We start from the raw sequence: 21,608 nt of genomic DNA, 5'->3' as shown, positions 1-21,608 counted from the left end.
AAGCACATAAAGCTCAAAGATGATCTTTCACAAACTTAGAAGATCTGTTAAAAGATAGCAAAATTGTCTGCTTTATCACTTCTATAACCTGAGAAGGGGCTGGGCTAGTGATCTGTGCAGTGTACAAAGTACAGAATAGACACGTTAAGACTTAATAGCTTCAACCATTAGAATGTCAAGACATATAGATTACTAATAATTATATCATCGATAATCAGTCCATACAAAGGATGGTCCATAGGTCCAGAACCTAAAAATATCGGGAGACCAGTAAGGGTAAGTTTGCATAAAATATTAGGATAAAAACCTACGGCATTCTTGCTGTGCTTCTAAGGCTACTGCTGTCAGCTTCTGATAGAGAGCTTTTTGCCTTGGCAGGAGTGAGCTTGTAAGGGGCTAATAACATTTTGGTAGTTATTGAAGACCTTTTAAAAACTTTATAGGCTATTTAAAAATTACATTTAGAACTCTATTTTCAATTCCATAGAAATTTATCATAAATAAGTGCCTGAATTATTTTCAGTTCCATGTGCATTTTTCCACTTTTGTCTTTTTAAGCCTTAAACAAGTAATATGACATTAATCTACACGCTTTACAAATAGCATTGGTGATCTTTATGCATGTGTTTTCCTATACTTAATCACCTTGGAAAAATTATAACTATTTTGTAGCTATGTTATAGAACAAAGCATAATTTTTATTGCTGGATTGAATACACAGGCACATGTTTCCTGTAAGAATATTAATGATGTTATTTGATTGATTAAATGCAGAAGTATAATTACATTATATATGATTAAACACCTCAGAGATAATATTACAAGATAAGAAGATTGTGCTATGAAATGTGATAATCCTTAACGGAATTAGGGTAAAATGTATTATCGTGAAATTAGGAAATTTAACATAGAGTAACTAGAATTTCAGGGATAAAGGATTATTTGCAGTGATATGCACGGTCACAACAGAACATGGTGTCATTTCTTTGAGCTTTCATTCTCTCCAGTCTAATGACTAAAAAAAAAAAAAATGACTAAGGGGATATGAATTACATGGAACAGGTGAATACACATTAAAAACAATTGAGTAGAGTTTAAAAGGAGGCCATTAAAATGCCATACAGGAAAGGTGAATGACACTAAAGAAATGAGCAATATGCATTACGTCAAAATGTAATTGACTTTTGAGTTAACGTTTTGTAGAAATGTAGGGATTATATATAGTAGCTAACTGTACATTTACTGATCCATTTTCTGGATCTCTTTGTACATACACACACACAGGTATTTTGTAAAGGGATTAGTTTGTCTAATATTCCAGAATAAAGGAACCTTGAATATAAAAATTTCAGTTCAGGTGGTTGAACTGACATATAGCTTCCTGGTTTTTATACATTCGTAAAGCTCAAAACATTTTTGAAATAAAAGTGTAGCTTCCTGTAGGAAATTGTTATGTGCTCATTTATTTGGGTGAGCATTGATGCTGCAGTTTGATTTTCAGTAAGGTTCAGCAGGAAAAATGCCAATAAATGTATTATTTCAAAACCAGAGTGAAGCCCACCAAGCATAAAGATAGAACATAAACACAGTGAGCTTCTGGCTTGAAAACTGATTTAATTCCTTTAGTTCTACTCCTGTGGGGAGTTAGCATGTTCTAAGAGTTGAGGAGGAAAAAAATGCATAATATTAAATATATGTACATGAGAGTATGCTCCTTAATTTGCCATGTAGGTTAAACGTACTTAAACAGTTTTACACGCTGGCGATGTACTGATGCCTGAGCTAGCTAGCTTATTCTAAAATAGTAACCATAACTAGTGATGCTGTTTTTCAGCACAAGGGAATGATCCACTTCCTTTCAAGTCAATAGATATTACTGAGTCACTACTCTGTGCCAGGCATTGAGCTGAATGCTGTCAGGGATACTAAGGGGCATAAGTCATGGTCACTTCTCTTAAGAAATGTATAGTGTAGCAGAGAAGATGGTCTTTTTAAGTCATGAAGCAAGGAGAGTTTGGTGCCTTTAGTGGTGTGTGTCTTCTATTCATCTTCTTATGGTTTGCTTCCTAATTCCTTGGAGCTTGGATGGTTTTATCTTTTGTGGTTGTGACATTTCAGGTTTGACTGCAACATCACCTGATATGTCTGAATGAAGATCAACTTTTAAAAAGGGATTAGGAAGCAGCAAGAAGCAGTTTGGTTTTAACAACAGCAGTGCTACTGGGCCTCATTAGAAAAGTACTTTATCATTATAAGGCTTTTTTTCATTATAGATATTTTTCACACCATAAAAATGACCACAGTTTATTCAAATTGTCAGCCTCCTGGATTGAAAGAAAAGGCTCTTCATCCCAGAACTCTTGATAAGTTATTTATTTCATCACATAGAACAAATTGTTGTATTAGTCTCTGTAAGATGACATGAATCAAACATCTTCATTGCCCTCACCATATACACACTGATACAAAGAGGTATTCTGTGACCAGAGGACCTATGTGAAACACTGCCATAACTGCCTGTTTTTTAAATAACACAGAATCACTCTTCCAGTGTGTTATTAACAAATTTGTGCCTGCTACTCTGACTCATTTGAAAGGAGACTAAGGTGCTGCCTTTGGAAGGACACACACATAGCAGAAATTAGAAAACAGCCTTATGGTGCTAATGTGCTTCCTTTCCTTTTTTGCCCTTCAGCATCCATCATCATATGACTGGCTAACATCATTATTAATACCTTCTTATCATTTTACAACAAGCTTCTGGAAGAAAGTGCATGGTGTCAGCTTGCTTGGAAATAACATTGCTTTGCTTGTTCTACTGCTCTACATTAGGGGAGAATTTCGATCGCCAGGCCAGCCTTCGGCGGTCTCTAATTTACACAGACACTCTGGTAAGACGACCGAAGAAAGTCAAAAGGAGAAAGACTATTACAGGAGTCCCTGACAACATACAGAAGGAGCTAGGTATGGCTCATCAGAACTGTATTCTGTTGCCCTTCATTGCTGCCTGGCATTGCTACGCTAACCTCATTCGTGGTGCTTATAAAATCAATACATTCTGATAGCCGTTGGTTGCCCCCAAAGGCCAGCTTCTTTCCTGAATGAGGCATGAGGTGCAAATCTTAACACCCCATGCAGATGACTTATTGAATTTGGGTGAGAAGGTAGAGGGAAGAGCTTGTATGAAAATTATAAACTGGGATGATAGAAATTTATAGTTATGTCACCATTGTTACGTACCTCAAACATTGGATATTTCTGCAATTGAACTTATTTTTCATTTAGATCTTAATTTTCCAGGAGACTAAAAACTCATTCTGGGACTTCAGATTATGAAGACAGACATTACTAGTTATACTGACAATGCTTGTGGCATTTTGTCATCAGAGAGGCAGCAAGCTAGGATTATTGGCAAAGTCAATGTAATAGGAAATACTCATTGCGTTTATGTTAGATATTGCCTTTGTGTATTTCCAGCGAAACAACCTCATAGTTTTTGATTCAGTAATTTTCAACCTGTAATAAAAATAGAAAACAAAAAATTGGGGGTCTGGTGGAGAGGGTTGTTTAGTTCATTTTTTACTTCTCCGTTTTGTTTCTTACCTTGATCAATGCTTTGGATAGTTCTTTCATTCTCCTCTTTCTATGCTTTCTGTATTAATTTCCTTTTCTCGCTTCTTTATGGAGTCCATCGGTTATGGCTGCAGAGACCTTATGGCGTAGTAGGTCAGGGGCAGGGACTGCGGTGCCAGACATCTTAGGTTTGCATCCAGGCTCTGCCACTCACTTTCTGGGTGACCTTGGGCAGGTTACTCCACATCTCTGAGCCTCCTTCCTCACTTGAAAAAGGGGAGTGATGGTGTCAGTAGAACCTACCTCATAGGGTTGTTTAAGGATTAAATGAATTTATACACATGAAGCACTTAGTACCTGCTACTATTATAAATCACAGTTTTAATTATTGTAGAGAACTTAATAACCAAGTATCTTGAAATTTGCCACTTTGGTCAACCAATGGACATAATTCTATATAGAAAATACCAGGTGACTACCTGGTATTTTTTTAATTCACTTTTGAAGATACATAACGCTGAAACGTGGAATCCCTGGCTGAAACAGTTACGTGCTCAACCACCAACCGGAAAGTTGGCAGTTTAAACCAACCCTGGAACACCTTGGAAGAAAGGCCTGGCAACCTGCTTCCAGAAGGTCACAGCCATGAAAATCCTATGGAGCACAGTTCTACCCTACAACACATAGAGTTGCCACAAGTTGGAATTGATTCAACCGCAACTGGTTTTTTTAACCATGAAACTCAGGATAATTATTTCTGAACTTGTCTATTAGTCTTTGAGTCAAAACCACTTTATCCTAACAATAGTGATATGTCTGTTATAGCACCTTGAGTGCCTTGAGTGGTAGCATTTCAGCTTGCAGGTGCTAGAGACCTTGTTCCTATGTGTCCCCGCCCACTGGCCCCACCACTACCACCACACACATACACACCCCTGCTTAAATACCTTGTATTACAGAGGACATTTTCTCTTACTGAAATCAAATTCTATAGTATATATACTTTGCCTTCAATACTACAGCAACAATCAGAAGAGGATACCGATGTTTTGCCTTGTGCTTTGTTAAAAAGTTCCAACGACCCAGATGACATACAGGTGCTTGCCTTATCCCATAATGTAAGGGTTTATTAGAAACACAGGCAAGGTGCATCCACAGGATTTGTGAAATCTGTCTGGTTCATGTCCCCACATGCTGCTGCTTTTAGTAGCCAGCTCTCCTTTGGCTGCATTAGGTCTCCAGACACCTTCCCTAAACTTGTGCACTAAGGACACCCATGTAGCCTTCCCCCTCACCTCAAAACTTAACTGGCTATGTCCCATTCTTTCAGACATTTTTTTTTCCTCCTTTAGGTGACAGCTAACTAATGTTAGAAACTAATGTGTACTAATACACTCAATACATATTTAATAGATTAACTTATTATAACACTCAGGTAACATTTATATTTTAACTGGTCTTTTAGGAGATGGGCCTTAACGTAAAGGAGTGACTGAGTGTAAGGACAGGCAGCTGAGAGGCTTTGGAAGTTAACAAGATTGATGGTTTGGGTAGGCTACACTGTAAGTGGCCAAAACAGATCGGCTTGAGATGGTTTTGTGCTGCGAGTATAAGGATAGGTTGGCCCCCAGGTAAAGATGTTGTTGTTGGTAAGTGCTGTGGAGTTGGTTCTGACTCAAAGTGACCCTGTGTACAACAGAATGGAGTACTGCCTGGTCCTGTGCCATCCATACAATCATTGTCATGCTTGAGCCCGTTGTTGCAGCCACAGTCCATCTCGTTGAGGGTCTTCCTCTTTTTCATTGACCCTCTACTTTACCAAGCGTGATGTCCTTCTCCAGGGACTGATCCCTCCTGATAACATGTCCAAAATATGTGAGATATATATACGTAAGTATTCAATAAGAATTTTTTACTTTTATCTCTGAACCAAACAGTATGTAGCCAATAACTCAGTTGCTTCTTTGATCTTATTGGGATGATCTGGCCAGCCAGGTGTATCTTATCTTCTGTGATTTTAACATTTTTAGTATCAGCGATTGAGCCCCTGGAGCCCAGATTTCTCTAGAAATTCTAGAACTTGAGAGTTAAAAAATGTTATCTCTTTTATCTCTGAATTAATCTATATGTAGCCAGTAACTCAGTTGCTTCTTTGATCTTATTGGAATGATCTGGCCAGCCAGGTTAATTGAAACTTTGTAATTTTAATATTTTTAAAATCAATGATTGAGTCCCTGGAGCCCACACTGGTTTTTCTTTTTCATGTGACATTAAGTAACTGAAGTAACCACTAATGCTGGATGAAGGAGAATAGCTTTCCCCACATCACGCATGGTAACTGTTACCAGACATGAGGTAGTTCACAGTGGGTCACAGCCCTGGATCACAGCTAGAGGTCAATGAAACAGCTGTATCTAGTTAGAGCTAGTTAAAAATACAGACAACTAGATATGACTCTAGTTTCATAGATAGATTAGTTGGAGGATGAGTGGATAGAATGAGGGAGAATAACATTTGAATATAATCTCATTTAGCAAAGAAATCAAATCATATATCTGTGCCGTTCACTTCCAGAATTCTGATTGACCTTGCCCTTTATCCTGATGTTGTGTACTTACAGAAAGTCTGGTTTAGAAGCCTTGTATTACTTAACTAATAATTATCAAAAGTAGACCCTTCATGTTTTCTTTCATAATTAGTCTTTTTCTGAATATAAAGCATAGGGAAACATGGCCGAGTGAAACAAATGAGATAAAAAAGGAAATGACTGAGAGAAAGGCACCCTAGGAAAATACACCCGTGTCTACTAAATATTCCCCACATTCCTAGATGCTTTGGATTTTTAAAAATCTAACCAAAAACACAGGTGCTTCCATGAGTTACAGGCTTATGTTCTGCTCAGTTACATGCAGTTTTCTACTTAAAATTCCTTAAATAATGACTCTATTTAATATTTTAAAATTAAGTTATGATCCTTACTGCTTACTTCCAATGCATATCTGATGACTTTTATTTATAATTTATTGCTTTCCATTTAAATGAATGGGACAAAATTTCAAACTTCTTCTTAAATGTTACTGTCTTAAAACTAGACAGAAATATATTTGAACATCATGTTGTGAGGTGTAATCCTCTAGACTCAGATTAGGATTGTTTTGTTGGTATATAATATTTTATTTGGCTACATAATTATTTGAGTACTCCTGGAAACATGTCTCCTTATGTCTTCCCCAAGCAGAAAAAGCCTCATTTGAAAGACTCTCTAGAGTCATGTTTTGAATAATCTCTGATAGCTTGCACTAAGAACATTACTGAAGACCTGACGAGACTTTAAATACTCATATACTATACCTTTAGTAAACTAACTTGTAGATTTCTTCCATCCTTAATTACATTTATTTATTTTTTGATGGGAAATCCCTTGTGGTATTATATAATAAGTAGAGGAAAATTGTGACATATTGTTTCTTTATATTATGTTTTCAAATCAGATAAACCCCATCAATATTTTCAGTAGCACCCGAGAGGTCTACCTGTGTTTGCTGTTGGCTTTCCTGTTCTTTAACCATAGTGCACATAGCATTCATCTGATTCTTGTAATATTGGAGACTTTTTATACTGTGAAAATATTGGAGGATGTGTTCTGGAAATAGAATTTTGATGGTCCCTATGATAAATGATGCTTACGAGTTTGGCTGCTAACCAAAACGTTGGCAGTTCGTTCCTCGGAAACCCTATGAGGCAGTTCTACTCTGTCCTGTAGGGTTGCTGTGAGTCAGGTGGTTTATGATAAACGATATATGAGTTTTTTTCATATAGTTTTGAAGTTATTTAGAAAAAATAATATCTTGATAAGAAAGTTATACTTAGCTGTGTTGTTGTTGTGTGCCAGTGAGTTGATTGTGATTCACAGCTACCCCATAGAGTTTCCTTGGCAATAATCTTTATGGAAGCAGACTGCCACATCTTTCTCCCAGAGTGGCTGGTGGGTTGGAACTGCCAACCTTTTGGTTAGCAGCTGAACGCTTAACCATTGTGCTACTAGGGCTCCTCATACTTGGCTGTAGGTGGTAAAAGGCTTAAAAAAGAGAGAGGGAGTTATATTCCTATTTTTCAGAAGTCTAGAATGGTTTCAATGTTCAAAAATGTTATCTGAAAATTTCATGATTTCATAGGACTCAAAGACAGTTAAAAATCTATCACTAACCCTGTACAAAAACGACTTCAATTTTGAAAGAAAAGAAACTAAAACCCATTGTTGGATGAAATAAGGTATCTTAAATATTTGGCATTTTTGCAAAGTAATACAACCATACAAGTCAACCACCCATCTTCTAAAATACCAAATGGCTAAAACTTTCACCTTTTGATTTTCTTTCCTCAAAGCTGAGTTTTCTTCTGCTTCTGCCCTTTTGCCCACATCCCGTCTTGCTGATGGTAGAACATTGTGTGCGCACATGTGAGTGTGTATGTGTGTTCAGTGAGTTGTATTGGCAGATGGTGGGGGAGGAAGTATATCCAAATATATCTTGGTGAAGATCTAAAAATAAAGATGATTCTCCAAAATCAGGATGAAGGAAAGGGCTTTATGCTGGAGAACCTTCCTCATGGGGTGACATCTCCTCTGCGTGTTGGCATAAACATATTGCCACCGTTTTAGTAGTATTCTTTGCTATTCAAATGCTCTTTATAGCCAGTCAGGGGCAAGTCCCACGTAATGGTCGATTTATGTGGGGAGGAAAGGAGGGCAATCTCAGCGACCGCATCACTCCCAATGTCCATGTCCAGCTGTGCAGTGGTACAGATGGGTGCTCGACTAGCATCACTCAGCGAAGCCCATGCTTGAGATACTTCAGGTCCTTTTTGGATGAAAACAGCTTAGAGGGAACTGTGGTTTTTTGCTACTGTTTGTAAAGATTTAATTTGTCCTAATAATTACTATGCACAGGTGGATTCCCCCCCACCCACCCACCCCAGTACACTTTGGAAAAGTTCTTGGCTTTATGATTTTTCTTTTTTTCTTAAAGCTTCTGTTCTTTCCCAGGAAGCTTGAACTCAGTATTTACCTACACTGACTGTCTTTTCTCACCCACTTCCCTCTCTGTTCTTCCTGCTTCATTTTTAACACACTACTCTCTGTGTGGTGGTAAAGCTCCAAGAAACAAACAGCCGTCATTTGAAGAAATGCTCATGAGATCAGGTCCTGCTGCTTTTCCCCCACCAGAACACAACAGATTGCTGTTGAATTTTGAATGTCACCAACAGACAGATGATAATGGCTTAAGATGGATAATGACATGTTGGAAACACAGATGGGCTTGTAAATCATTTTTCTTAGGAGTTTCTTCTACATAAAAAAATTAATGTTAATTAGCACCGCTTTGTGCCAGCATCCCTCATAAAAGAAATCTCTGTAGCCCTGTTGTTCAACTACCAGATTCATCTGCCTTTGGGAAAGAAATTCAGTGCTTGACTGGTGCTTCCTGCAGTCAGGGCGAGAGAGTCGGTCCTCAGCCTGACGGATGAAAGGCTACTTTGAAGTCTTACAGAAAGGCAGTTAATATGAAAAGCTGCCCTCCACATGGCACTCAGGGGCCTTGATCTCAAAGGCGGTGCCTGAGAATTCTACCTATAGGAAGATTTGAAATACAAATTGAGAAGTACATGAAATTCATAATAAGGGTTTTTATTTTAGGAGGTTTCAAGATCGGTTTAAACCCATTTTATTGCTTACAGGAGAAGAGAAACCAGGTCAAGTAGAAAAGATTTTTTGTTTTTTTAATCTAACAGAAGGGAGTGAGAGTATGGTTTTTATTTTCAGATAACAAGCCTCTTTCTGCTTTATCTCCAGCATCAGGCACTGGCCAAGAGGATGTTGGGGGTCACTCAATGCACACCCCAGACCACTACTCTACACTAGAGAGGCTTGACAGCCTTCGGTCTGCAGGGCAGCGCTCAGAAACCAGGGACTCCAGCTGCCAGACTGAAGAAGTGAAAGTTGTCCCACCTTCAATGAGAAGAATCAGGGCACAAAAGGGGCAAGGTATTGCCGCCCAGATGAGCCACTTCTCAGGCTCCTCTGGGAACATGTCTGTGCTGAGCGACTCTGCAGGCATTGTGTTCCCTTCTCGCCTCAACAGTGATGCTGGTTTCCACAGTCTTCCACGCTCTGGAGCAAGGGCAAATGTGCAGCTCCTCGAGTCAAGACTGGGTGCCCTGGGCCCTGCGGAAGACAAGGACAGCACTTTCTACCACCAAAGGGATCATCACCAGGTAGATGAGACCTTGGGACACGTGGGAGGTGCCTCAAGGACCGGAACACTTCTGAGGCCTCCATCCCAGGAGCTGAGGCACTTCGAGGTTGAAAACGGAACCAGCCCAGCTTGCGTGGTTTCTCCTCACGCGACCTACTCCACCAGCATCATCCCAAATGCCACACTCTCTTCCTCTTCAGAAATGATTGTTATTCGCACTGCTCAGAGTTCAGGGCCACTGGACAGCAGAGTTGCCAGTCCATCCTCATGTGCAAAGGTAAGACCCAGAGACCACCGCCTCTCCAGGCATGCTGTAAAAGAAGGTCATCAGTCTTCCAGTGGCCACTGGGATAAGACTCACTCCACCATCCTTTCACCGGCCGCCTTAGATACCGGTTCACCTGATGCCGCCATGCTGTTTTCCCTTTATGACTCAACAGGCTCTCTCAATACCCCAGCAAATAGGGAGAATGGGTCCCAAGCTGGGACATATGATTGTAGAAGCAACCTGAGCTTCCCAAGCCATCCCCAGGAGGTGGATGGCAAGAGGGAGTCGAGTTATTCCGGAGGCAGAGTGCACAGCAGCCCCCAGCCCTGGGAATATCAAGCCTCAGGTAAGGGGAGGGCATCCCCACAGAAGACACGGTTTGTAGCACCTGGTTACTCCACTCCTGTCAGTAACCTGAGCAGCTGCAGCTTAGACCAAACATCAAACAAACAGGAGGCCAGGTCCCTGTGCTCCGTGGACCACAATGGCTACTACACACCTGTGCACACCGGCTCTGGACACGGATCAGGGAATCCGTGCAATAGCAGGGATGGCTTTGGGAACCCCAGACATAGCGTGATCAATGTTTTTGATGGACGAGCTCAGAAAAATCAAGCAGACCAGCCAAATTACCAGGACAAGTCCCTCTCTCGAAGCATCTCTTTGAGAAAAGCAAAGAAGCCTCCACTGCCACCCTCTCGGACTGACTCTCTCCGCAGGATCCCCAAGAAGGGTGCCCAGTCTAATGGGCAGGTGCTAAATGAGAGCCTGATCGCCACGCTCCAGCAATCTCTGCAGCTGAACCTGCAGTGCAAGGACGGCAGCTCGGCCTCCCAGAGCCCCTGCAGTGACTTAGAAGAGCCCTGGCTGCCCCGCTCCCGCAGCCAAAGCACGGTCAGTGCTGGCAGCAGCATGACTTCCACCACCACCCCCAACGTGTACTCCCTGTGCGGGGTCACGCCATCGCAGAGCGACACAAGCAGCCTGAAGTCAGAGTACACGGACCCTTGGGGTTACTACATCGACTATACTGGTGTGCAAGAAGACCCAGCGAACCCGGGAGGGGTGTGTTCTGCCAGCAGTGGGGCAGCAGCTGGAAATGAGCAGGTTCACCCCGTCCAAGATGGGTCCAGGGCCACGATGCCTCAAGTGCCCGGTAACTCAGTCAAACCAAAGATCACATCCCCAGAGAAGTCACACAGAGTCACTTCTCCATCCAGTGGGTACTCCAGCCAGTCTAATACACCCACAGCCCTCACCCCAGTGCCTGTGTTTTTGAAGTCCATGTCACCAGCAAATGGGAAGGGGAAGGCCAAGCCCAAGGTGCCAGAAAGGAAGTCCTCACTGATATCCTCAGTATCCATTTCTTCATCTTCAACTTCTCTTTCTTCTAATACTTCTACTGAAGGAAGTGGAACTATGAAGAAACTGGATTTATCGGTGGCTTCTCCTCTGGCTCCTCCTCTTCCATCTCTGTGTCTTGCTGACAAGTCTCCTTTTCCGCCTCCTCCCCCTCCTGTAGCGGATTCCTCCGGGAGCTTTCCTCTGCCTCACTCTCCTGTCTTCCCCCCTCCACCACTAGAAGTTCTGGCTCCGTTGTGTTCCCCGACTGAAGCAGGCTTTCCTCCTCCTCCCACATCCTTCAGCCCCGTTCCTCCAGATCCATCCACTTCCTTTCCATCTCCTCCACCTTTCTTCCCTTCTTCAGTTCCACCACCTGCCCCACCCCTTGACCCCAAATTGATGAAAGACACCAGGCCTTCTTTCAAACAGTCTAGCCAGCCAGGCTCCTCCTGTGACGCCTTTAAGCAGCCTTACAACAAGGAGGAGAGCACTAGACCACCTATGCCCCTAATAACCACCGAAGCATTACAGATGGTACAGTTGAGGCCGGTGAAAAAGAACTCAGGAACTGAGGGCGTGCTGTTGTCTGAAGGAATATCTCAGGAAAAATCAACTCCGGTTGTTCCACAGTATCATTTAAAGCCATCTGCTTTCCTGAAATCCCGAAATAGCATAAATGAAATGGAGAATAAAAGCCAGAATGCCTCCGCAAAGGACTCACTTCCAGCTCCTGCCAAGAGCGAGAGTCAGGGTCACCATGACAGTGCAGCTGAGCGTGTCGGCCTTCAGAGCTGCAGAGATGGAGCACAGCCGGCCCAGGCCTCTGGAGCTTCATTTCCAGGGATGGATGCTGAGGTGGCAGCCCGGGCCACTGTGCAGAGCGCAAAGGCGCAGTCTGGCCTCAGGACTGCACTAGTCCAGGAGCAGCCTGGCTCACCAATGGAGCCACATGGCTCCTCACCCAGCAGGAAGCCGCCTCCTATTTCAAAGAAGCCCAAACTGTTCCTTGTGGTGCCACCTCCTCAGAGAGATTTCGCAGCAGAGCACAAAGAGAACGTGAGTGAAGCCTTCAGAGACCCACCCAACACTGCGAGGGGAAAGGTGGACTCTGTGCACAGCAAGGAGGCAAAAGGGAGTTCTGCAGCCAGAACCGGTTCTGATGAGCTGGACTCTGACAACTCACTTCTTGAGGGAGGAGCTGCAGGATCTGCGTCCCTTGGCAGAGGGAAAGCCGATGCCCCCATGGTACAGCCCGATGCCTCGCCAGCCCTCAAGCAGGAAGAGCCGGGCACCTCCGATGAAGGCAGCGGCGCCGAGAGCAGCGCGGACGTTGTGGGCGGTGGGGAGCGACGCCTGTCTCAGGAGGATGCGGGGGGTAAGTCTGGGTTTTGCTCTCCCATCCCTATCAGGCCGTAGCAGCTGAGGCAGCCCCGGCTGTTGGATGTTCACACATGGAGCTGAAGTAGATCCAATGAGATGCAGTTTAAGCCAGCAGCATGTGGGTTTCCTGGGCTGCCTCAACACGGGAGGTTAGCAACTTTGCATTTTATGAGTTAAAAAAAAAAAAAAAAAATCAAGATCCAAGCAGTAGGCTAAAGGAAGGACTTACAGAATGGCAGAAAATAGGGGTGGTCTGCAGGTTGCCCAATACCAAGTAACAATCTGTCATCTCCCTTCTGAAGAGCAGTAAAGAGATTCAGGCTGAGTTGAGTTTAGCTAGTGTCACTTCTCCACCCCACCCCCATCCGTACAAAATACCAAACTACAGGCCCCCCTCCGCCCTACACACACACACACACACACACACCCCTACCTCCTGGGTTCTCACTGGTCAGAATGGCAGGGGAGTTTGGGGGACGCTCAAGTGCCTTGTGCATCTGGTTCGTTTGCATGTTTGCTTCTCTGTTTAGCTGGGGTGCTGGAGACGGACACAGCAGCTTCTTCCTCAGAGGCCTTCGACTTCCTCAGGGAAGAAGGGAGTGATAAGGTGATGACCCCCAGCAGACCCAGGACCACAGAAGACCTCTTTGCAGCTATTCACAGGTACCCCAAACTCCTCCCTCTGGTTTGAATCAGTTTGATCACTCCGCTTCCCAAAAGGTCATTTCCTTGATTTTTTTTCCAGATGGTTTCTTCTGTCACCCAATTAGGATTCACTACCTTTACTGATGGTTTTTTCATGTATTTTCTTTATTCGTATTCCTTCTCTATCTCCAGTTTCTGTTTTACTTTGCTCCACTAATTTTTTTATGACTTTGGAGACAGAGGCTTATATGATGACTTCTGGTAGGCACTGTTCCTGCTGGCAAGAAACACAACATGTCCATCTTGTGACAAAGTATACAAGCTGGATTAGAGCCGTCCATGGTCCAGTCCAGGGTGAGGTTTGCTGTGGTCTGTGGATTTAGGATACGCAGACTGGCACTCCTCCCTCCGTAAGGGTGTCTTATTATTATTCTTTAACTTTACAGAAAAAATCTGGATTTTGTAGTGTAGTTTCTTTGGCTACCTCAGTGTTTAAATGAAAGAGAACTTCTCTTTTTAGATAGGAGCAAAAGAAATTTGCTCACTACTGTATACTCCTGGAGCCCTGGTGGCGCAGTGGTTAAGAGCTTGGCTGCTAACCAAAAGGTTGGCAGTTCGAATACACCAGCCGTTCCTTGGAAACCCTATGGGGCAGTTCTACTCTGTCCTATAGGGTCGATGTGAGTCAGAATCAACTTGACGACGGGGTTGGCTTGGTATTGGTCTATGTACCACTAGTGCCATCTACTGGCTTCAGAAATGGTTGTATTTAAAAATACATATTGGGTAAAATTTTCAAAATAACTGCCTGAACTGTTATCCTTTTTATATGTGGTCACTTTTAAGACTGAATATCGTTTATCACTCAAGTTTTATTTGTTGCATCATTTTTCTGGTTGTAAATAGCTGAGTGCTCCTACATCAGTGTTACTGTAAAAATTGGTAAGATCATGTAGTATAAGTGCTTTAAACCATAATGCTATATCTAAGCCTTTTGCTTCCTTCTGGACTTCTTTACCACAGTATTTTCAGACAACTCTCATGGATGCCTTTATGCTGCCAAGACCTTCTTTTGCCCTGAACCAAGGTCCCCCTTTTCCCTCCTGAAACAGTGCCATCCTATAGAAACAATTCTCTGTGTGAATAACCTTGTGTCAACACTGTTTTCCCAAGTCTTAAAGCTAAGTGAAAAGACTGTCACATGAGATGAAAGCGTCATGCTGTCCCGACCTGGAGCTCCTCATATAATATATAAACATGTCATTTGGGGTGGGGGGAGGTGGTGAATTAAGGAGTTTATCAAGAATTAAGTTCTTTACCTCTCAGCTCTAGTATTAATGTAATATTCCAGTAGAACCTAAAGGCTGCCCTTTTATATTTCCTAGGTAGCTAGTTACCAAATTATTTCTCAAAACAGAGAAATGAGAAATGCTGCATCCTTTGAAAGCCAACTTTAATGGCTTTTCTAGAAATTTATAAGGACGCCATTTCCAACTTTAACCACGCTAGACATACAATAAGCACTCAAATACTTTCTGATTTAAACAAAACCAACTGGAATTTAACTGTTAGAAAATTCCCCCAAGACTCAGACTCTTTGATTTAGTGCGGAATGTGTTGGGCTGCTAAGTACATAGGCAGATATATTTTTAACAACAATCCGCAGAAGAGATCTGGGTTGCCTGGTTGCTCTGTGTACTAAATACTTGGTCTCAGTGAGGAAACCCAACAGTTGTGGGGCCAAGTTACTACATGGTTTTCCTAAAAATATGCCAAAGGTCTCTTCTGTATTTTGTTTTGCCTGCCTTCTTAAGGCACCAAAAAATTTGTGGGTTTTCCTGCTAGAGAGTACATCTACTGCAGATACAGAAATCAGCCCATCTGTATTTCTTTGCCTTGGAAATAAAGGCTATAGGCCTTGGGTGTGGATTGCAAAGACAGAGCAAGGATACATGATAATTTCTGTGTTTGCATTGGTACTATGTTGTTGTTAGCGACCATGGAGTTGGCCATGGACTCATGGCGACCCTATACACAACAGATCGAAACACTACCTGGTCCTGTGCTGTTCCCATGATTGGTTGTGGTTTGGACCATTGTGTGATCCATAGGGTTTTCACTGGCTAATTTGATTAGCCAACATAATAAAAATCCCTCCAAAGTCTATGATTTTTAGAGCTTTGTTTTTATGTCCTTCAGCACCTAAGCTCATTATTTTAAATAAAGGATATCCAAATTGAAACATAGCTTTCCAATTTTATAATGCAAATTAATTCACTTCAGATTTAAAGCCAGATGGAAAATATAGAACACCATTTGAGGCGTGAAGTTTTTATATTTATTGAAGTAATTAGTTGTTGAGCCAGTGTTAACTGTTTAAGCACTTTTTATAGCCATCTTTTTTTGTAATGTACATATGTAAAATTGATGTATTTAGATTTAATTCTCCTTTTAAGAGGCTGCTGCTCTTGAGAAACAACAGTGCCCTTATAAAATCCTGTCTTGGCATATTGCAAATCTATAACTAAAGGACATCACTTTGATGAAATATAGCCGTGGCTTGTTTTATGGCTCTCAGAGCCCCCTTACCATTTAAAAACCAGATAAAAAAATCAAACCACAAACCAATAGCTTGAAAGAAGATGAGCAGAGCAGCTTTTGAGGAGAAAGCAGTAAAAGTTGTGTGGTGTAAGTAGAAAGATACTCCATTAAATGCTAGTTCTCATTCTGACAAGTTGTGGTACTCTACCCTCTGGACCTCAGTAACCTTCTCTGAAACCCCAAGTGGCCGGACTAGACCATTTCTAAAGTCCTTTCCAGCTCTAAAATTCTGAGATTTTATTATTTCTGGGTTTTTTTTTTTTTTTTTGGTCATTTGTTCGTTAACTTATACCAGTTGCTGCTCTTATCAACTAGTAAGCAGGACCATTGAACCAAAGGATCATAGGGCAGGTTTTGCAGTCTCAAAGGGTGCCCGGCCAGTCCATTGCTGGCACCACCTCAGTTCTGGCCACCCTTCAGCCTCAGCACTGGGTCCTTACCATTCCCTTCCCTGTACTTTAGTGATTCCTCTTTTTCTGGAAGCAGGGAGAAGACCCTGGGAGTACTGAGCCTAGGATAACCAACATGCACCTATCCATGCCTTGGCCTGGTGGCAGGAAGAAAAAATTAGATTTCCCTAAATGACATTCAGAAGTTTATTAAGCACTCACTCTGTGCCTGTCACTTTACAGCTGTTGTTGCAGCCTTCTTTACTGATAAACTATTTGCTATATCCTGTGATTCCCCTTTTCCAGACAGCAAACAGAATCAGAAAATTCAATGTCCCCAAGGTCACATAGCAAGGAAGCTTTAGCAGTGGGGTTTAACTCAAGTTTCTGTGACTACAGATGCTGTGTTCTTTATCTCATTTAATTCTCACAAACTCATGAGGCTGGTATTATCATCCCCATTTTACAAGTGTGAAAACTGAGGTGCAGCACAGATGAGTAACTTCCCCGACATCACACAGTTAGAAGGTGATAGTGCTCGAATTCAGCTCTTAAATACTCACAAATTTCCTTGCCAGATATTCTAGAATTTTACAGCAGGAAGAGAGATATACATACCGCAGTCTTGATCTCATTCACTGTATGAGTTTCCTTAAAGCAAGGCCCACCTGCAGTTACCTAAGCAATTACATGGTCACTGAGTTGTTGAAATGAAGACACCTGGTTCGACTGCTTTAATCTCTCTGTTCTGCTAGTCATAGAAATCGCACTGAATAGGGAGGTTCTTTCTTAGAAACTGAGAACAAGAAATAACCACAGGAAACATTTTACCTTCCCTGATAGGCCCCTCCTCTCTCATGCTCTACCCACCCCTCACATTTTCTTGGTCAGATTAAGGTTCTCTGAAGTCAGTCATGAAATAGGACCTGGCGCAGAAGGTTCATTCTTGTTTTTGGAAAACTCGATTTCTAGAAGTTGACATATGGTCCTATAAGAGCTCAGGAAGACTGGTTTATGTCAAGCTCCAGAATGAGAATGAATGTAAAGCTGTAGAGTTGTTCGAACCTGAGGTGGGAGCATGTCTTAGTATGTTCTGGGAGTTGGCTTATCTATTAAGCCTGTTCAGGTGCTGGCACCAAACAAGAGAAGTAGAAGTAGGAAGAGAAGGTGGTCAGTACCCTGAAATTCACTCAGAATAGTTCAATATAGCAGTTCAGGATAGGAGAGTTAAATGAAAAGTGGCATTTGTTAAAAACTTTGGAAATGTCCTATTCATAGTACATTTAATATGCTATCTGAAGACCTGTTTCAAAATAATCCAGGGGAGGTGGAGATGAAAGTAAATTAAGGCCGTAAATTAATGACTATCATAACTTGGTCATGGATTTACATAGTAATACAATGAATACTCTTTCTGTGTGTGTTCAAAATTTTCCATATTAAAAAAAAAAAAAGTCAATCTTAAGTTGATAGTGATGGAACATAACATACAGGAGGAGAAGCGGGTTGTGGCTGCTGGACGGGCTTTAACTTTCATCTTCACGATTGTTTTAAATCTCAGATCCAAAAGGAAAGTCCTTGGCCGTAAAGATTCGGATGAGGATCACTCCCGAAACCATTCTCCCTCACCCCCAGTGACCCCCACTGGTGCTGCTCCCAGCCTGACCTCCCCGAAGCAGGTGGGATCCATTCAGAGAAGTGTCCGGAAGAGCAGCACCAGCAGTGACAACTTCAAGGCTCTGCTGCTGAAAAAGGGGAGTCGGCCAGACACGAGTGCCCGCATGTCGGCGGCTGAGATGCTCAAGAACACAGACCCTAGATTCCAGAGATCAAAGTCGGAGCCCTGTGCAGACACACCCGAGAGCCCATCAAGCTGTTCCCCAGGCAAGAACAGAAGGGCCCAGGAGGAATGGGCCAGGAGTGAAGGCTTGATGCCTCGGAGTTTGTCCTTTTCCGGTCCCAGGTACGGGCGCAGTCGCACGCCGCCCTCTGCCGCCAGCAGCAGGTATAGCATGCGGAATCGAATCCACAGCAGCCCCATGACAGTCATCTCGGAGGGAGAAGGGGAGGCGGTGGAGCCGGTGGATAGCAGAGCTCGCCGGGCTCTGGGAGCTGCGAGGGGAGGTTCGCCGGATGGAGTGGCCAGGAGCGACATGGACGAGGGCAGCCTGCTCCGGGGCGAAGAGACCGCCGCCGCCTCCCCGCAGGCAAAGGCTCCTGCTGGCCCCACAGATGGGAGGGCCAGCACAGACGGCAGGGACCTATTAGGACAGTGTGGAGGTCCTCCACCGGGAGAGAGTTAGGACCAAGAATGTGACTTTCCCGGGTGGTGTGGGGGGAGAGGAGCAATACATCCCTCAGGGCAGCCCTGCTAGGTACCCATCACTGGCTGGACCCGGAGCCCCTCAGCCTTGGTGCTGTGGCCCTGAGCCAGACAGCCCAGCAGAATAAGAGAGGGTGTATTCAGACTCACTTGGCACTTGCCCTGTGGCTTAAAAGAAAGTAGAAGCTTAACTTCTGGAAGTGCTTCCTGGGGAAGATTTTTTTTTGCTAAATGCTGGGTGTGTGTATATGTGAGTGTGTGCATTTTTTGAAAACTTTTTATTTAAAAAAAAAAAATGCACACACTTAAAGAAGCAGTAATGTACAGAAATAGGGAAAAGAAAGAGTTCAACTAGCTAGCGTAAAGGACTAGGTGGTAATTGCTTTGTAAGTATTATGCTTATGGATATTAGTGAGTTCCTAAGAAGGGGGAGGACCACTGCTGTGGTAGATTGGCTGGTTCTTACTCCACAGAACACATGGGTAGATACACGTGAGTGCTTTAGAGGTGAGGCTTGTGTGGTTAACACAAAGAAGGTGGGAAAGGGCTGACTAACTGGTTCAGGTACTTTTTTCTGGGGAAAAAAGGCTTTGTTTCTTTTTTGTAAAAATGACAAATGTGGTAATGGCAACGCTGGAACTGGTGCCCGCTGCTATGCAGCCACAGACGCGCAACTTTAGCCCGAGTTTTAGAGATGTGGGTAATTTTTCAATGAATTGGCTCCCTGAGTAGCAGCTGAGACCTTCTTTGAGAACTGCAACAATGGTGTGTACATGCAAGGGGGGGAAGAGATGAGAGGGGGAGCGGAGTCCGTGATACACTGTTGGAATGTGTTTCCTGCTTATGAAATAAAATTATTTTTCAAAAGGAAATCTGAAAACTTGCACTACAGAACTGTGGGCGGAGCTTTTCCTTTTACAACTGTTTTTACCGAGTTGAAACCTCCATTTGGCAATTCCTTTTCCCTTGAAACGTCAGCATTTGCTAGCTTTTGGATATCGTTTTGGTTATACCAAAGAAAAACGTTGTGGCTATTTTTCCTTTAACTGCCTGCAGGATCGTGTCCTAATTTAGAAGGGTTTATCAAAATCTATTATATATTATCTTACTCTGAAGAAAATGCTGGAAAGCTCTTGTTAGTCAAACTTGATAAAAATTGGCAGGGCTTGGCTATCGATGAGCCCTGGGAAATGAGTTTTTAGATTAAAAAGATTTTTTGCATCATTTGGTTTGTGTGTTTTTATATTGCTTAGAAAGGGAGTTGGTGAATTACCTTTTCATCTTCTCCAGTTAGAATTTCAACACTTTTAAATGTATGTATTTATTTTAATGTGAAATTCTCATGACCCCCTCCCACACCATCCCAGCTTTTCCTGTACTTAATCCAGTTATCCACTGCAATTCAGACGATACCAACGCATAGCAACCACATGTGCATCAGAGTAAAACTGTGCTCCATAGTTTTTTGGATGTAGATCACCTGAGGCACCTCTGGGTGGACTCGAACCTCCTACTTTTCATTTAGCAGCTGACAGCCTTACCCTTTTGTGACACCCCGGGATTCCTCCCTGCACTTAGACTCCTTTATTTATTAAGTAGAACCAGAGTCCTCACTTCTTGTTTTCTTCTTCAGAAGGACTTATGATGACAGTGGAGCTCTGATGGCGCAGTGGTTAAGAGCTCGGCTGCTAACCAAAAGGTCGGCAGTTCGAATCCATCAGCCGCTCCTTGGAAACCCTATTTGGCAGTTCTGCTGTGTCCCACAGGGCCGCTATGAGTTGGAATCGACTCGACAGCATTGGGTGTGGGTTTTTTTTGTGTGTTTTTTTTAAATGATGACAATACCATGACTCTTTACCTAAATAAAAGGCAGCTGTCAATTGTGGTCTTTTTTGGTCTGAAAATATCATCTAAAAGCTGGACTACACAGCTCGTGTCATCATAAGTTTTATATAATAAAACTTTAAATACTTATTTTAGAAGTGTCTTTGAGGCAAAAACAAACCTAAAGAATAAAGACTACTTCCCTTCTCGAAAAACAAACTCCCCCCCCCACCCACCCACACATACACACAACCAGAAAACAATACCTGACATTTAGCCAAAGGCAGGAGGGCTTTTTGTCACTAGGGGCAGTTGTCTACTACATTGGCTACAAGGATCTTACCTTCTAAATTTTAGAAAAACGGTATGATGTTTTTGAATATGAAATCCCATAAAATATCTTCCCCTTTCTTTAAGAAAAAAATTACTACATTTTAAACTTGGTTTGAATAAAACAATTGTCAAGTAAATATTTGAAACTTATTTCTTTTTGTTGTCACAAGCATTTTGAATGAGAGATGTCTTCTTGGCCAGGATTGTTGAGTGCTTTGCCGCATACTAGTAGAACAGCTGTAAAGACCAGAAGGTGCCTGTGGGAGGTGGGGACACACAGAGGAGACAGAACAACACTGCACTGTGGATGGTGCACTTGAAATGGGCGAACAGGAAAACAGAACTACACAATGTCCTGTGGACTTCTGAATAAAATCCAAATCATGTATTGACTGATGGTTCACATGATGCGATATGTCAAGAGAGTGAGAACTTTTCACGGGCGTGGATAAAATAGAGGGAAACAAGGGTCTGGCCTCATCCTGAAACATAGGCTATCTTTAGCTTTGCTATTTTATTCCTTTGTGGGAGCCCACTTATATTAGTGGACAGTATTAAAAAAAAACCTTATTATGGTAGACTTGATACCCCTCATTACACCCTGAGACTTTAAATGCCAAAGAGTCATAAACAGAAGTCCCAGGGCTTAATTATTTTCACCTTTTTTAAGAGTT

The 21,608-nt window shown here is 42.6% G+C and overlaps 1 protein-coding gene across 2 annotated transcripts in view; it reads left to right on the top strand.

Annotated features, from left to right (window-relative positions):
- Positions 1 to 20,821, top strand: part of NHSL1 (NHS like 1) — an 80,158-nt gene extending 59,337 nt beyond the window's left edge. The window contains exons 5-8 of one of the 2 annotated variants that reach the window (XM_023554088.2): positions 2,833 to 2,964; positions 9,425 to 12,814; positions 13,350 to 13,482; positions 18,016 to 20,821. In XM_023554088.2, coding sequence (XP_023409856.2) covers positions 2,833 to 2,964; positions 9,425 to 12,814; positions 13,350 to 13,482; positions 18,016 to 18,757 — 4,397 coding nt within the window. In that variant the 3' untranslated portion in view covers positions 18,758 to 20,821. The remainder of the gene's footprint in view (positions 1 to 2,832; positions 2,965 to 9,424; positions 12,815 to 13,349; positions 13,483 to 18,015) is intronic. The other variant, XM_023554041.2, reaches the window with a different exon arrangement.
- The last annotated feature ends 787 nt before the right edge of the window (positions 20,822 to 21,608 follow it).

The sequence above is a fragment of the Loxodonta africana genome, chromosome 1 (genome assembly GCF_030014295.1).
Source record: "Loxodonta africana isolate mLoxAfr1 chromosome 1, mLoxAfr1.hap2, whole genome shotgun sequence".
NCBI classification, from domain to species: domain Eukaryota; kingdom Metazoa; phylum Chordata; class Mammalia; order Proboscidea; family Elephantidae; genus Loxodonta; species Loxodonta africana.
This window is presented reverse-complemented; position numbering and strand designations above follow the sequence as displayed.